At 43.7% G+C, this 17,145-nt stretch overlaps 1 protein-coding gene across 1 annotated transcript in view; it reads left to right on the forward strand.

The window, feature by feature from the left end:
* CCDC6 (coiled-coil domain containing 6) overlaps positions 1-16,799 on the forward strand; it is a 106,610-nt gene extending 89,811 nt beyond the window's left edge. Inside the window, exons 6-9 of the mRNA XM_068981925.1 lie at positions 1,813-1,969; positions 5,403-5,503; positions 14,384-14,508; positions 15,571-16,799. Coding sequence (XP_068838026.1) covers positions 1,813-1,969; positions 5,403-5,503; positions 14,384-14,508; positions 15,571-15,765 — 578 coding nt within the window. The 3' untranslated portion in view covers positions 15,766-16,799. The remainder of the gene's footprint in view (positions 1-1,812; positions 1,970-5,402; positions 5,504-14,383; positions 14,509-15,570) is intronic.
* The last annotated feature ends 346 nt before the right edge of the window (positions 16,800-17,145 follow it).

Genomic DNA, 17,145 nt, shown 5'->3' on the forward strand with positions numbered 1-17,145 from the left:
CTTTATGGAAAAGAAAGGCAACTTGCTCTGACAGCTGCCCCTCTCGTTCTTAGAAACAATAAATATTCCAAGAGGCTGATAGAGCAAGTGAAAAATTCTGCCCCTGAACATATTTTGGATGAAATACCTTTAATCATTTATATTAAAAGTGTACTTTGTAAATATTTTCCCAGCATGCCTTCAATTAAGGAGATTTTTGCATCTGGATTAGACAGCAGGGTTTCTGGTTAGATTGAAAACAGCCGAGAGATTTAGCATTTAGTGCACATAATAGTGTTTGATAATTTGGGTGTTTTCATTTGAATTTCTAAAATAAGGATTTTCGAAAACTTGGATGCATTCTGTCACGATGGTCTCTTGGAAATCATTGAGTACCTAACAAAAGTCATTATTTGCTAAAAATGCCAGACCTCCATTGAGTTATGTAAAACTGGAACTAATTTGGTAGACTTGGGAGTCAAAATAGGTTCAGTTTATGGGAGAGAAATTGTCAGGGTAGCAGTCACTGCCTTCCTTCCTTAAATTTGAACCAGACTGATAATATGCGGTAGTATCCTGTAGGACTATTTGTTAGACGTGGTCACGGCCACTCTAAACTTGTAAGTACTTTTCGGAAAAGAGAAGTAGGTGGAGATTGTACTTTTCCCAAGTTCCTTGGCTGAGACGGGGGGCTGTGGTGGGGGGCGGGGAATGAAGGAGCCAAGAAGATGAGTAAACACTGAGTTTTGTATGAAGGTTATTTTCGTTACTTAGTAGCAACACATTCTGTCTGGGGTAAACCAGGAAAGGGGGGAGGTCTGCCTAGGGTAAACCGGGAAAGGGCAGAGGGTCATGTTTTACCTTTGGTGGCAAGAATGCCACAGAATCCTGCAGAGTCACTCCGGAGGGCAGACAGCTCAGCAGAAGGGGATTCCAAAGCCCCAGGAAGATGTTGGTTGCACATTTCAGATTCCTCCAAGAGATAATCTGGTGGGTTCAGCCTGAGTCTATAGCGTCTAACCCTGGGGCCGATTAGTTCTGACTGCACCACATATGGAACTGCTCCTGCGGAAGGGGTACTTGTCATAAGCAAGAGCCATCCCCAGAACCTGGCTGCACGCAGGTCTTGAGTTGCTGTCTGCCTCCAAAACACTGCACCAGTGAGGAGACAGTAACACATACAGCCAAAATTAGACTGATCGGAAAGGTTGATCACATAGTGCTTACTACGTCAGTTTCTGGTTTTATAAAAAGATTTATAACTGTTACCTAGCTCACTGAGTACACAGGCTCTGCATGTGCAGCCCCCTCCCCGCCACCCCCACCCCCACTCCCACCACTTGCACTGGGGGTGTGCTCACAAGTGTGATCTCTGGGTGTGCACCCATAGATGACCTGCCCCAGCGTGTCTGGTGTTGACAGGCAGCAGAATTGTTGCCCTGAGGGGAGCCCATGGGCTGAGTTTATTTCCCTATCTAGTCCCCTTCCCCTCTCCACTCCAGCAAGGTAGTGAGAGCTCTGGTAACCACTCAGGCCAGACGTAGCTCCAGCATGCCTTCCTCGACAGAGAGCACTTTAGAAGGCGAGGAAGTGGGATTGATGCCGCCTAACCCTTTAGCACTGCTTTTCACAGTTTTTTTTTCCTAAGTGCATATCATTGATCAAGCTTGGTACTTGGAATTAACTTGAAATCCAGATGTCACCTGTGTGTGGGCAGTGAGAACAGCTGTCTTGGTCTTGGTCTGTGGCACAGAGGCTGGACCAGCCCTGTCTTTTTAAGAGTGAACTGTGACTCCACGGACCTTGGTTTAATCGAGAACTCTGGCTTTTCAGATTCCGAGAAAATGGCGCAGTATTTGGAGGAGGAACGTCACATGAGAGAGGAGAACCTGAGGCTGCAGAGGAAGCTGCAGAGGGAGATGGAGAGAAGAGAGGCCCTCTGTCGACAGCTCTCCGAGAGCGAGTCCAGCTTAGAGATGGATGATGAAAGGTGCGTGCGCCTCCCGCAAGCCTCGTAAGAACGACGGCAACAAAAACCAGCCTCCAGCCCCGCTTCACCTCCTGTGAGGTGTGGTAGGAGACGGCTGGAACGTCTATTTATTGTCATGGTGAATACTGTCACCTCAAAGTGATTGCCGAGAATGGGATAAATGAAGACGATTGACCATCCTCCCTAAGCACAGAAAGATGAAGAAGATGGCCTTTCCCAAATTACTGATAGGAGAGGCATGGGGCAGGTCACGTGTAGAGAGGCAGCATCGACGTGTTGTTGAATTCATCTGATCCTGTCATGTCTCTTTAGGGCATGGGTGATTGTTATTTAGTTGCTAAGTCACGTCCGACTCTTTAGCGACCCCATGGACCGTAGCCTGCCAGGATTCTCTGTTCATGGGATTTCCCAGGCAAGGATACTGGAGTGGGTTGCCATTTCCTTCCCCAACCTTCCTGACCCAGGGATTGAACCTGCGTCTCCTTTTGCTACTACTGAGCCGCCGGGGAAGCCCTTAAGAGTATGGGTGGGAGCATCTTAGTTCTCAGAAAAAACAAGTAGGCCATGCATGGTACAGCCTGAGAAAGCACATGTGTCCAGGGGGCTGAAAGAGTCTGCCAGAGATGGGCGAAAGTTGTTGAAAGCCAGAGGTTTTGCTTTAACACACTTGGTGACTTTTCAGCCTTTTCGCAGCTACTTTTCAAAAACGAAACAAATACATTTATCTGCCCAGGCCTCAACATCAAGACCCTTCGTTATCCCATTGAGAAATGGGTTGGAATAAGAGAGTCATCCTTTGGTTAGCTAGACAGATTTTCCTTCCCTTTCCTACCCACCCTCCTGCCCTGTACTTTGAAGAGAGGTGATTGTTAAGACAGCCGCCATCCGACAGGACTGGGCAGCCAGTCTCTGACCAGGGTCTGCCAATGGCTGTGATGACTCATACTTGCTGTTGACACCAGAGCACGTTGTTTGAATACATGTGGACAGTTCTAGCAGATCAGCACTCCATTTCTCTTACTGAACAGATCCAGAGGGCTAAGAGGCATTCTGATTAATTCACTGTGGACAGTGATAGTATTATCATTTCATGAAAAATGTATGATTTTTTTATAATGAAGATCTACTTTTATCATTTAAAATATTTTAATAAAAACAGACTTATATCTGTTTTTAAAACTATCTTCCTTGTTTGAAGAGAATAAAAGTGAGTCTTTTTTTCTCAGAAGTTTATATTCTAAAACTGTCATCCTTAACTCTGAATTTCACTATTTCTGACAGTGTCTCATTCTTCCTGAAACTCTTATCCTCTGAAAACCGTTTTGACTAAAAACAGCAGCTAGAATATTAGTTAACTTACTACTTTAGCAACTACCTGAAGACATGGAACAGAGGGTGTGTTAATATACACAGCACCCTGGGCTTGATTTTTTTTTAATTTGGGATATAGTTGCTTTATACTGCTGTTCATTTCTACTGTACAGCTAAGTGAACCAGCTGTTTGTATACGTATATCCCCTGTTTTTGAATTTTGAACATGACGCACTCTGAGGGACAAGTTCTCTGACTACAGTGACAACACTAAGGCTACTTCAGGCTTCTGGACAAAAATCGATTTTTCCCCAGAATTGGTATTTACTGCAGAAGCTTTGCCTTTCTTTCTTTCTTTCTTTCTTTTTTTTTGACTTGTCCAGCGTGCATGGTAGCATCAGAAACAAGGTTTGACTCCCAGCCCCACTCTCCCACTCTTTTTTTTTTTTTTTACTTTATTTTACTTTACAATACTGTATTGGTTTTGCCATACATCGGAGTATAGTTGATTTACAACGTTGTGTTTGTTTCAGGTATACAGCAAGGTGATTTAGTTATACAAATCCAGATATCTGGGCTTCCTTGGTGACTCAGATGGTAAAGAATCTGCCTGCAGTGCAGGAGACCTGGGTTCAGTCCCTGGATTAGGAAGATTTCCCTGGAGAAGAGAATGGCTACTCACTCCAGTATTCTTGCCTGGAGAATTTCATGGACAGCAGAGCCTGGTGGGCTCCAGTCCATGGGATTGCAGAGAGTCAGACATGACTGAGCAGCTAACACATATTCATCCATCTATTCTTGTCAATATTCGTTTTCCGTACAGGTTAATAGAGAATATTGAATGCATTTCCCTGTGCTCTGCAGTGGGTCCTTGCTGCCTTTCTTAGGTTGGATTATCAGGAGTCAAGTACAGCTGCCCAATAAAGACATCTGCTGTCCCTACTGGGGACAATATCACATTTGGGAGAAAGAAAATAGACACTTGAGACTTATATATGTTTAATTCCTTAAAGACCAAGAAGTGGTCTTAGTAGCCTTGCTGGCTGCAGAATTACAAGGCGTCTGGTCTAGCAGCACCATGGTGGGCTACACTAAAGAGAGCAGGGAGAATTTGACAGGTGCGTGCCAAACTTGGGAGCCTTGTTTTCTTTGCATTGACTAAACCGGCCTAGAAATAACTGTGTTCAAGTTCCTCATGTGAGCTGATTAAACATCTGGGCTAAGATTGCCTCTAGGGTAGACATGTCTGCACGTGTTCCTCCCTTTGGCTGGAAAGCCTGGGAAGGATCGCTTATTAGTCTCTCAAGCAGAAATTCGCCCACGTCAGCTCTCTGTGCTTGTTCACCGAGTGAGGTCTAATGTGATTTCTGAATCCAGGAAGAAGTCTGACGCGCACAGTGTGACCTGCTGAGGTACTCACCCGAGTGTCTTTTATTACATCCCCCATTCAAACATGTGACTGTTTGTTAAGCAAGGCCTGCCTTGTAAACAGTTGACATCCACTTCAGGGAACCACGTACCTTTAATTTGATGACATACATCTCAGAGGGCTTGTGTGGGTTGGCCTTTCAAGGAACAATTTACATGTAGCCATTATAGCATTTACATGTAGCCACTGAGCCCCGTTGGTAGCTCAGACCATAAAGAATCTGCCTACAATGTGGGAGACCTGGATTTGATCCCTGGGTCGGGACGGTCCCCCTGGAGGAGGAAATGGCAACTCACCCTAGTATTCTTGCCTGGAGAATCCCATGGACAGAGGAGCCTGGCAGAAGTCACAGAGTCCAACACGACTGAACAAGTAACACACACACACACCACACACACATGGTTGTGTCTCATTCTTGGGACAGGGGCAGAATTCCTACATAACTGTTCTGTGCCTCCATCCTGAGTAAAGACACCCTGGGTTCCCTCACCCACGCCCCTGCAGAGAGCGCTGTGCCAGGCAGCACCGCAGCCTGGCTCTGGTGCCTGTAGTATACACGTGTCCTCTCTACAGCGGCACCTTCTGCACGTTCAGTTCTAGCTCACGATGCGAGCGTCTGACATCTTCTCAGGGGAGCGTTCTGAGGAACTGCTGGGAGGCAGGCGGCGCTAACCATGTCATCCTGCCTCTTAGGTATTTTAACGAGATGTCTGCACAAGGATTAAGACCTCGCACTGTGTCCAGCCCGATCCCTTACACGCCTTCTCCCAGTTCAAGCCGGCCAATATCACCTGGTGAGTATGTGTTCTCGGCTGCCTCTGCGACTCATTTCTGCTGTATTTATTAGGTACCCCTGAATACGTTCCCTCCCAGCATATAAAAGTTGTAAACAGAGAGGGGTCATGTGTTGTCCAGAAACATAAAAAAAAGATCAATACCATCACAACAGTCTTTGCTTCAAATTTTTAAGCACAAATATTGTAATGCCAGCTGGTGGTTTTCTTCAGTTTTTCTGGAACCAAAAAATGTAATTTAACTCTAAAAAACCTTTGTGAAAAGACTATCGTTGACTATGATTTTAGGTGCCAATGAATTGATAAGAACCTTGGGTAGATTTTTCTGAGATGCATCAAAGCTTATTATGGGTTCTCTCGTTATATTCTGTATTCACCATCTCCTTTTTATCCTCAGAATAATTAATGCAGATGTTGTATTAAAATTGAGGGAGCAGTGATGCGGAGGTTCCATAGCTACTGGCCAGATGGCCAGGAAGTGGCGAGGCAGGGCATGTCTTATTTCCAAGGCCTGTGTCCTTCCGAGCACAGGCTGCCTCCTACTGTTTGCAGCGATGGTGAGTGGGCCTCAGCCCTGGGACGCAGACCGGGCAAGAAGGAACTGGCTTTGCTTCTGTCTCTGGCTTTGCTTCTCAGAAGCCTTCCCCTCAAAGGCGGGCTTGTCTTCATCTGACCCCAAAAAACTCTCTCCCCAGGATCCCTGGCTCCACACCCGCACAGCATGGGATTCTCGGGCCAGGAGGGCAAATTAATGATCCAGCAGGGAAGAAAGAGGAAGGCAGGGAGGGAGGGCAGTGAGTGGAGGGAGGAAGGAAAAGGTAGCCGGCCAAGGGCTTGTGTCTTGTGACTGAAGCGTCCAGGCTGCCCTTCTTGTGCTCGCTCGTAAACAGGTTTTCAGCAGAGTTGGGGGAAAAGTGTGGGGGGTGGGGAAAGGGAGCTGGAGGGACAGTCTCACAGTAGAATAAAGTGAGGTGACGGCTTAAAAGGGTGGCAGCAATAAAGGTTCTGTGGTCTGGGACAGTGAAACAGCTTCACGTTGGGGTGTCATCTCATTTTGTCCGTTGTGATCGTGGGACACCAAGGATGGATGCCCTTCAGGTTGACAGAGGGGAAGTGCCGCAGCCAGGCAGGTGGCTGAGGATAGCAGGAGGCAGAAATGGCTTGGTTTTGTGAGTTTGGGATCCAGCCCAGCGCTGTGCTGCTATGACTCTTTGTAAGAGGGGTCACACCTTTTGGCTCTTGTTGGTCTGTCTGTTTTTGCCCGAGCCCTGTGGCATGCAGAATCTTAGTTCCCTGACTAGGGATTGAACTCATGCCACCTGCAGAGTGAGTGCAGAGTCTTAACCACTGGCCCACCAAGGACATCTCTAGAAGGGTCATTTTTTAAAAGCCCAACACAAACTGTGGCCACTTTTGTCCACTTGGGGCCGGTGTGCTCTCAGGCATCTGACAGAGTGAAGAGGGGCTGTTTGCAAATCAAAAGGACTTTCTGTTGTGGATCTTCAGCACAATCATCACTTGTTCTTGCCCCAAGGGATGTTCCTGAGTCTGTTTCTCCTGCTCTGCAGTGGCCTTGAGATCTCTCCAGAAGCTTCTCTCCTAAGCTGCCTCTCAGGTTTCCCCAAAGAGCATGTGGGTTTCACTACCAGGAGGATAAAGGTCATCTTTGCTTTCTGATTTATTGATGGGGAAGAAAGTCATGAGTTAGGAAGAAGCAAGAAAGAGGAAGGCTTTTATAGCTCATACTGATGCTGATTCATGTTAAGTATAATTTAGTGTTCTCTTTGATTTATTTAAACTTAAATGCATGTGATTTCTAATTCATTCAATGTAGTGTTGTGGTCACTGAAGAAACCAAAAACGAAAGTGAGACCTTGCTTGGGAATATTAACTTCTATGGTAACAAATACTCTGCAGGAAGATTTATTCCATGCACAGAATTATGGCTTTTGCTGTGCCTGTTGCTATAACGTGGGGCTTCCTTGTACAGACAGGCTAGTTGGTTGTCCATTAATACTACGTCATAGTAAGTAACAACTAGATTTTTTCTTTTTAAATTTCAGTCAGCTTTTGTGAGAACAGTTGTACGATCTTTGAAATTCTAGAATATCATCAAAGTAGATTATAAACTCCTCTTGGCAGTGGAATTACTCCTATTCTCTCGAGTCCGTTGCATGCATAATATATGAGCAACATCTGAATTTTCAAGTTTTCTTTTCACTTTACTTTTTATTGAAAGAATTTGCGGTTCTCAATATTATGAATATCTACTCACTTCTTGAGTGGAACTATGCTGTTTGTATAGTTTTCATTTCCATTTTAAGTATTTTGGCTCTTCTTCCCTTACCATTTCTGGTTAACATTGGCAGTCTTGTATTTTCATTAACTTGGTGGAATGTTTTGAGGGCTATCTCACAACCTGATAGAACTTACGAAAGATTCTTGTTTATCTGTGGACTTGTACATGTGGATTATATAGAGGATTATTTTTTCCAGCAATTTTTTTGAAGTTGTTCACTATTTTATATAGCCTAAAAAAAAGCCATTCCCAGTTAGCACGTTTTCCTGTGCCTACATCAGGCATGGGGAATAATGAAGTTTTTAAAAGGATCTATACTGCATAGCAACAAACATAGCTGCTGCCCCTATCTTGGTTTCTAATTCCATTCTTGAGTTAAAAGAACTGAGGCTCTTTGGAGGAATGTATGTTTCTGGGGCCTGGGGCAGGGAATATATGAGATGAATGTGGACATTCCGGTAATGCCAACATAGTAAGGAGAAGCGCAAAAAACACAAAGATAAGGATAGTTCCTAGAGACACAGGAGCTAGCTGAAAGGGCTCCCAAAGGCCAAAGCTGGACATTTGAACGATAAATGGTGTAATAGTAGATTGTAACCCAAACAGAAAACAAACATCTATCAGTTCACACTGATCTAAATAAATGACTAAGTAAATAAACAGGGAGAAGAGATAAATCTCTCATTACAGAGGAATTCCAAATAATTGATGCAGATAGTCTGTCCTCATGGAAATGGAACTAGCTCCCTGATCTCTAAACGTGGACTGCAGATGAGGACTTGCAGAGAATACGGTGTGAGAAGGAAGGCAAAGAGTACCTTTATAGTGGAGAAACTTCACAGGTGCTGCCTCAGCCAGGAGATCAAGGTCAACATCGACAGTGGTCAGTCATGTTGGTAGTATGTCCCCTTGATATGAGGGCTTCCCATCTGGCACTGGTGGTAAAGAACCCGCCTGCCAATGCAGGAGACATAAGAGACATTGGTTCGATCCCTGGGTCAGGAAGATCCCCTGGAGGAGGGCATGGACAAAGGAGCCTGGTGAGCTACAGGGTCTCTGCCCGTAGGGTCGCAGAGAATCAGACATGACTGAAGCGACTTAACACACACACACACCCTTGATACGATGTGATGAGAAGAGCCCTTTACCTCTGCGGTCTTCCTCCCCAAAGCCCATCACCCCACGTGGAAAGTGTCAGACAGGAGAGGGACACTCTGTCTGTAAAATACCTGATCAGTACACCTTAAAACTGACGCGGTCATAAACAAACGAGGAAGTTTGAGGAACTATCTCAGCCAAGAGGTGCCGAATGAGACATGACAACTATGCGTAGAACATGCTATCCTAAACGGATTCCTGAGACAGAAGAGGACAATAGAGAAAACCTCAGGAAATCCAGATGATGTATGAACCTGAGTGGGTAGTAACGTATCACCGTTGGTTTATTAGTTATGACAAAAGTACCACAGCAGCATAAAAAGTTAATAATAGGGAATCTGTTGGAATTCCCCAGCAATCCAGTGGTTAGGACTGCACGCTTTCAATTCCAAGGTCATGGGTTCAGTCCCTGGTTGAGGAACTGCTGCTGCTGCTAAGTCGCTTCAGGCATGTCCGACTCTGTGCGACCCCATAGACGGCAGCCCACCAGGCTCCCCTGTCCCTGGGATTCTCCAGGCAAGAACACTGGAGTGGGTTGCCATTTCCTTCTCCAATGCATGAAAGTGAAAAGTGAAAGTGAAGTCGCTTAGTCGTGTCCGACTCTTAGCGACCCCATGGACTGCAGCCTACCAGGCTCCTCCATCCATGGGATTTTCCAGGCAAGAGTGCTGGAGTGGGGAGCTAAGATCCTACAAAGCATGTGGTGTGATCAAATAATGATAATATGGAATCTGAGTGTGTGAAGTGTGGGAACTCTCTATACTTATTTTCGTCACTTTTCTGTAAACCAAAAGCTATTCTAAAATAAAAACTCTATTTTAAAGCTACTAAAATAGATAAGATAAGCTAGTCATGGAAGGTACAGGGAGAAGAGAAAAACCCTTCCGTCTGATCCAGAAGTGACTGTAATATTTGAGGTCACGTACAGGAGGAAACCTGGCAAAGGAGATTGGGAAGTTGCTCCCAGGGAAGGGGAAGGAAAAGCAGTATCCGCTATCACTGAGGCGAAGACAAAGCCTTTCAGCAAGAAGGGAGGGGGGTCAGCTCTGTCCCTCATTGCCCAGGGTCAGCTGCAATAAAGAGCGGAGAGTGGCAATGCAGCTGGCACCACAGAAACGCTGCCTACCTTGGCAAGAGCGGCCTTGATGGACTGATGAGGGCAGAGCCAGATCAGGGAGAGCTAAAGAAGAAATCCTATCTCTAGTGCGTGAATGTTCACAGAGACAGTGTTTTCATGAATGGCTTGTAGAACTAAAATAATCTCCAAAGGAACAGAATCTTCAAACTTCTGCCTTTGGTTTGGTTGTATGGTGGCTGGTTTTGGTTTTTTTTTTTCCCTCTCAGTTCAGTTCAGTTCAGTCACTCAGTCGTGTCTGACTCTTTGCGACCCTGTGAATTGCAGCACGCCAGGGCTCCCTGTCCATCACCAACTCCTGGAGTTTACTCAGACTCATGTGCATCGAGTCGGTGATGCCATCCAGCCATATCATCCTCTGTCGTCCCCTTCTCCTCCTGCCCCCAATCCCTCCCAGGATCAGGGTCTTTTGCAATGAGTCAGCTCTTCGCATGAGGTGGCCAAAGGATTGGAGTTTCAGCCTCAGCATCAGTCCTTCCAATGAACACCCAGGACTGGTCTCCTTTAGGATGGACTGGTTGGATCTCCTTGCAGTCCAAGGGACTCTCAAGAGTCTTCTCCAATACCACAGTTCAAAAGCATCAATTCTTCAAAGCTCAGCTTTCTTCACAGGCCAACTCTCATATCCATCACATCTTTTTTCCTTTAGAAGAGATGTATTAGAGGGAATTTGGGGGCAGTCAGAAGAAGCAGAAATATTCATAAAACCATCCAGAATCCTTGTATCCAAAGTGTTAATGTTTTAGTGTTTTCAAGTGTCTTCTCTCCCCATGTCTCCCCTCCCCCATGTCTTGCAACTTCCCTTTTGGTAGTTGATTTTCTATTGGTTACATACATTGGTATCTTCATTTTGCTTAGTGGTATTTTGTCATGAATTGCTTTTAATGAATCTTTTTTTTTTTTAATTCACAATCTTGAGCTAGTGGACAATGAAATAAATCTTAAAATTTTTACTCTAGGCAATGCATTTCTGTAGTAGAGCAAGAGCAATTTATTCCAACAATAACTTCATAAAGCCACAGTATTCTGTTTAGGAGGCATTTTCTATGTAGGTTTTTTGGGGGATGTTTATCCTTTATTATATTCCTGGTCCTGAGTGTCAGATGTATGATCATTATAACTTAGGAGAAAAAGAAAATTTGTAAGACATGGTCTCTGGCCTCTAATGCTTATGATCAACAACAGGGCCTAAGGAAACATAAGAAATAAGATACTATTAATGCAAAGCCAAATATAATGAGTTTTATGTATTTTTATATCCCCTAAAATGTTAAGTTGTGGTGCATCCATACTCAATGACATATTACCCAGCACTAAAAAGGAATTAACTTGATATACACAGTAACTTGGAAGGATCACAGGGGCATTGTGATGAATGAAAAACTAATCTCAAAGGATTCTATACTGTATAATTTCATATCTATTAATATAGCATGCTCAAAGTGAGAAAATTACAGTGATAGAAAACAGATCAGTCCTTGCCAGGGGTTAGGATTAGAGAGAAGGTATAACAATTAAAGGGACAACACATAGAAGTTTGCTTGTGGTTTTGTAATGATTCTGTATGCTGATTGTGGTGATAATTACTTGGATCAGCACAAGTGATAAAATTACACCTGTACGTGTACACACACACACACACACACACACACACAATGAGTTTGTATCTTAGTCACTTGTTTTGGGCCAATGTCAATTTTCTGTTTTTGATAATGTGCTGCGGTTACGTAAGACATCATTGGGGGAAGCTGGGTGAAGGGTAGACAGAGATCCTGTAGTATTTTTGCAACTTCTTATGAATGATAAACTATTTCTAAATAAAAATTTATGATAAAATTAGAAGGTATAATTTTTAAAAAACTAATTTCAAGAGAATTTCAAAGGAGAGAGAGCTACCAGCTTAGAGAGCTTTTGAGATGAGCCTTGAAGGAGAGGTGGTTGTTGCTCAGTTGCTAAGTTGTATCCAACTCTTTGTGACCCTGTGGACTGCAGCCCAGGCTTCCCTATCCTTCACTATGTCCCAGAGTTTGCTCAAATTTATGTCCATTGAGTCGGTGATGCCCTCTAACCATCTGTTCTCTGTCATCCCCTTCTCCTGCCTTCAATCTTTTCCAGCATCAGGGCTTTTCCAATGAGTCGGCTCTTTACAGCAGGTGGCCAAAGTATTGGAGCTTCAGCTTCAGCATCTGTCCTTCCAATGAATATTCAGGGTTGATTTCCTTTAGGATTGACTAGTTTGAACTCCTTGCTGTCCCAGGGATTCTCAAGAGCCTTCTCCAGCACCACAATTTGAAAACATCAATTTGGGAAGTGGTTAAATATCTGTTTCTTCGGGGAGGAACACTGGGATATATAGAGCTTTTTGTTTTCTTCATTTAATATCCTGAAGTTGCCAAGTTTTCAGTGGTGGCTTTTTGCTTGCCTTTGTGGCTACAACAAACACGGTGGTTTTGTCTTCTTACTATTGGTGTGTCTTTTGACTTCTTCCCTTTTCTTGCATCTGGTCTTTACCCCTTCGCTCTATTGTTTCCCCTTTACTCGTTTCTTTTGCCTTCCACTTTTGTAAAGTCTCAGCTGTGCTCCTCTCGAGCCTTGACTTTTTTTATTTTTAGTGGAGATAAGAACACTTAACCTGAGATCTACCCTCTTAACACCTTTTTAACTGTTCTCTACGGTATTGTTAAATAGGTACAATGTTGTGCAGCATATCTCTGTAACTTGTTCTTCTTATAAAATTGAAATGTTATTCCCATCAAATAATAGTTCCCCCATTTCCCCCACCCCCTGTCAAGCACCATCCTGCTCTCTGCTTCTGTGAGTTTGACCTAGATCCTTTGTGTATGTGTTGTCGTGCGGTATCCATCCTTCTGTGACTGGCTTATATTAGTTAACATAATGTCCTCCAGGTTCATCACGTTCTTTAAAAAAAAAAAAAAAAAAAGCAGAGTTTTCTTCTTTTTAAAGGCTGAATAATATTCCGTTGCATGTTTATATCATGTTTTCTCTGTCCACTCGTCTGTTGATGAACTTCTGGGTTGTTTCTGTGTCTTGGCTACTGTGAATAGTGTTGCTATGAACCTGTGGGTGCAAATGTCTTTTCAAGATCCTGTTTTCAATTCTTTTGGATAAACACCCTGAAGTGGGATTGCTGGATCACTTATGGTAGTTCTGTTTTTAATTTTTGAAGAAGCTCCGTAATGCTTTCTGTAGCGTTCGCACCAGTTTACATTCTCATCAGCAGTGCCCGGGGTTCCCTTTTCTCCACCTCCTTGCTGACCTTTAGAAATGTTTATTTTTATTTGTTTTAAGCTGTGCTAACAGGTGTCAGATCATATCCTGTTGTGGTTTTGATTTGCTTTTCACTGATGATTAATGGTGTTGACCCTCTCTTCATGTATCTTATTGGCCATCTGTTTGCCTTCTTTGGAAAAGTGTCTGCTGAGGTTCTCTGCCCATTTTTTATCAGGTTATTTGTTTATTTGCTTTTGCATTGGATGAGTTCCTTACATATTTTGGAGATTATTCCATATTATTCCCTTATCTGATACATGATTTATAAATATTTTCTCCCATTCCATAGGTTACCTTTGTGTCAATTATTTCCTTCGCTGAGCAGAAGCTTTTTAGTATACTGTAGTCCCATTTGGCTATCTTTGCTTTTGTGGCTGTGTTTTTGGTGTCATATCTAAGAAATCATTGCCAAGACCAAGTTATAAAGCTTTCCCCTATGTTTCCTTATAGGAGTTTTATAGTTTCAGGTTTTATGTGTAAGTCTTTAATTTATTTTGAGTTGATTTTTGTGTGTGGTATAAGTTAGGGCTCCAGTTTCATTCTTTCTGCCTGTGAATGTCAAGTTTTCCCAGCACCATTTGTTGAAGAGATCACCCTTTTACCATTGCATATTCCTGGCACCTTCATTGAAATCATCTGACCATTTATGCGTGGACTTATATCTGGACTGTGTAGTCTGTTCTAGGGCTTCACTTTTACATCCTTTGTTATCCATCCATCAGGCCGTTTGGTGAGCCCATCACTTCTCTCACCCATTTGCATTTTTGTGGATGAATAAGAACTTCCACATTTTTTTTTAAATTTGGTCTCAAGGCATGTGGGATCTTAGTTCCCTAACCAGGGATTGACCTGTGCCCCCTGCATTGGCAGCATGGAGTCTTGACCACTAGACCACCAGGGAAGTTCCAGAACTTCCCTATTTTTAAGCCTCCTAGATGCTTAAGACACCAGAGAGTTGAGTCCAAAGTAATACTCACAAGTTGTTGTTATATTTCAGGTCTCTCATATGCAAGCCACACAGTTGGTTTCACACCACCAACTTCACTGACTAGAGCCGGAATGTCTTATTACAATTCCCCAGGTCTTCATGTGCAGCATATGGGAGCATCCCACGGTATCACAGTGAGTATCCGTGCCAGAAGCAGCTCTTTATGCCTGATGGCGGTAGCGACTGGTATAGCGACATGGGAGCTGGTATTGACGCCCTTGGAACTTTACCTTTCTTATTCCTTCAGTTCATCTTAAACTTCTAGAGATCTCCCAATAATTCGATGCCGCATTGTGGTGTAGAAACTAAAATCCTTCTCAGGAGGCAAAAACTTGACCTGCACTTTCTTTGAAAAATTGCCCTTCATGAAATGTAGTCTGAACTCTGGCCAATGCCGTGATTGAACTCTCGCCAGCTCCTTGCCATAGCGAATTATTGTTGGCTGCCATCACATCTAAAAGTACTTATTGTCTGCATCTTCACAGTTCGCTGACCCTCAATATTCTTCCTGAAATTAGATTCATTTCTAGTTTCATCCAGAATTTTCTATCCTGAAATTAGAAGGAACCTTATGTGTATCTGGTTCAGACTCTACTTAATGGAGTATTTTCTTTAGAGCCGCCTATGTAGTTGAATAAGAGGCTTGTTGGAAATGTCACTAATAGAGGTTTGAGAACAGGGTAGAATGGAGGGTGTTCCCAGTGAGAGAATCTTGAAAAGAAGAACCCTATTCTAAAAAAAAAAAAGGGTGTGTAAGATATTTCTGAAGCTGTTTTGCTGGTTTGATGAGCTTTACATAAAAGCAGGCATTTTTGGTTGAACCATAGCTTTCAGGATATCGAAAACTTGTTTGAGGGATGGGAGGAACTGGAGGCACACAATAGAGAGAAAACATTTCAGGGGAGGATGTGGCAGCTGTTTTTTCCTTTTCGGACAGGCTCATTGAGGGCCCCGAGTCCCGTCGTTTGGTCAGTGCACATTTCATAGTGATTTTGTGTAGCCTGTTCCGAGGCGTCAGTGCACACTCTAGCTTGTTGTTTTCATGACGAGTTTGAAAACCACTCGGGAAGGACAAGGACGTGGCCGGTGTTTTGTCTCCGTGGGTCCGCTTCTGGGCAGCCTTAGCCCCGAGTCAGGCTGGGTTAGGGGTGAGCCTGTATGCCTGGTCTGACCTGCTGTTCCTGTCCTCTCTACAGAGGCCTTCACCGCGGAGAAGCAACAGTCCTGACAAATTCAAACGGCCCACGCCGCCTCCGTCTCCCAACACACAGACCCCCGTCCAGCCACCGCCACCTCCACCTCCGCCACCCATGCAGCCCGTGGTCCCCTCGGCAGCCACCTCGCAGCCTGCCCCCTCGCAACATTCGGTGCACCCTTCCTCCCAGCCTTAACGCATGTGCTTAGTCCAGACCCCACGTGGGGACTCGTTCATACAGTGGAGCCGTCGACTCGACGCCAAAGGCTTCCTTCCCTGGCATATTCGGATCTGACTTATTTGCACTGAGGTTATCTAGGCTTCACTATTCATTGTGTTGTAAATGTGTGTCGGAAACGCAGCCAGTGTTGTGGGTCTACAACACTAAGCAGACGACTCTTTTCCATCGGTGTTCTACTTGAATCTACACGTGCGTCCATTCCCTGGCTGGGACCTCGGCTTTTCAACTCTTTGGTAGTTAAGCAGCAGTGTGCAATTTTTCGCTTGGCCCCCAGAGCTTCATTTTCCTGGCTTTTAGGTTTGTAAAATAAAAAGGGATCTCTTTTTTATATTTTTTTCCATGAATTTGCAGAAAATTACTGAGCTGTTATGACTACCCCTCACCCCTCATTATAATGGTGTTTACCAAGCATACCAGTAATTCAGCACTACAGTTCAGACCTTTGAAAATCTAGCTCTCAGTATAGACCAGAAAGTTAGCTGGATCAGTGCCCAAGATCATGTTTAATAGAGCTTTCTAACAGATACACTTTGTATGGGGTATGTTCAGTATATCTCAACACCCACATCTCTTGTAAAAGAGGTCACCTGAAGTATTGGCTCACATGGCTGTATCTTTTCCATATACATGGGATGGATAATTATTGTATATCTAGGTGTGATTCTGTCTTTACCCTTGATGTTAACGTACCCACACTAGCCCCCTCTCCTGTGAGTTGCTAACTACCCACCGGTGGTTGCGATGGCTGATAAGAACGTGCCGTGTGATTTCTGCTGCCAAAGGCAGTGTGATTGTAATAAAAACAGCTATTTTCCCTTTCCATTCTTTACTTGTGTTCCCCTAAAATAGAGTTCAAACAGATATTTTAAAGGTGCAAAAGTACTATTAAGAAAATACTGTTTGAAATGAATATTACAGGAATACTTTGGCATAATGGCCACAAAATACTTTATCTCTTAGCAGGAAAGAGCTATAGAGGCAAGTAGCACATTAGCCTTGAGGACTGCTTATTTTGCCCAGTAAAAACAAGTGCAGTGTTCAAAGAAGTATATCCTGAATGCATTATTTTCATTCATTCAGCACAAATTGTTTGGTTTCACTTTAAAGTGGAACACTGTGAGTCACTCTTTGGAACACCTTTGTTTTGGCTTTTCAGCAGTTACTGTTTTGTACTTGGGTAGTAAAGTGATTTTTACCACCTGTGTTTGCATATTTATATATGCTGTGGATGGAAATAACTTACTAGAGAATGTATATTTTATGATGAGAATGTGTATCTGTTGGATATAATCAGAGAACTGAAAATTAATTTATCCGTAATTTTTAAGAGTCCAT

This window comes from Capricornis sumatraensis, chromosome 10 (genome assembly GCF_032405125.1).
Source record: "Capricornis sumatraensis isolate serow.1 chromosome 10, serow.2, whole genome shotgun sequence".
In the NCBI taxonomy this organism is placed as follows: Eukaryota; Metazoa; Chordata; class Mammalia; order Artiodactyla; family Bovidae; genus Capricornis; species Capricornis sumatraensis.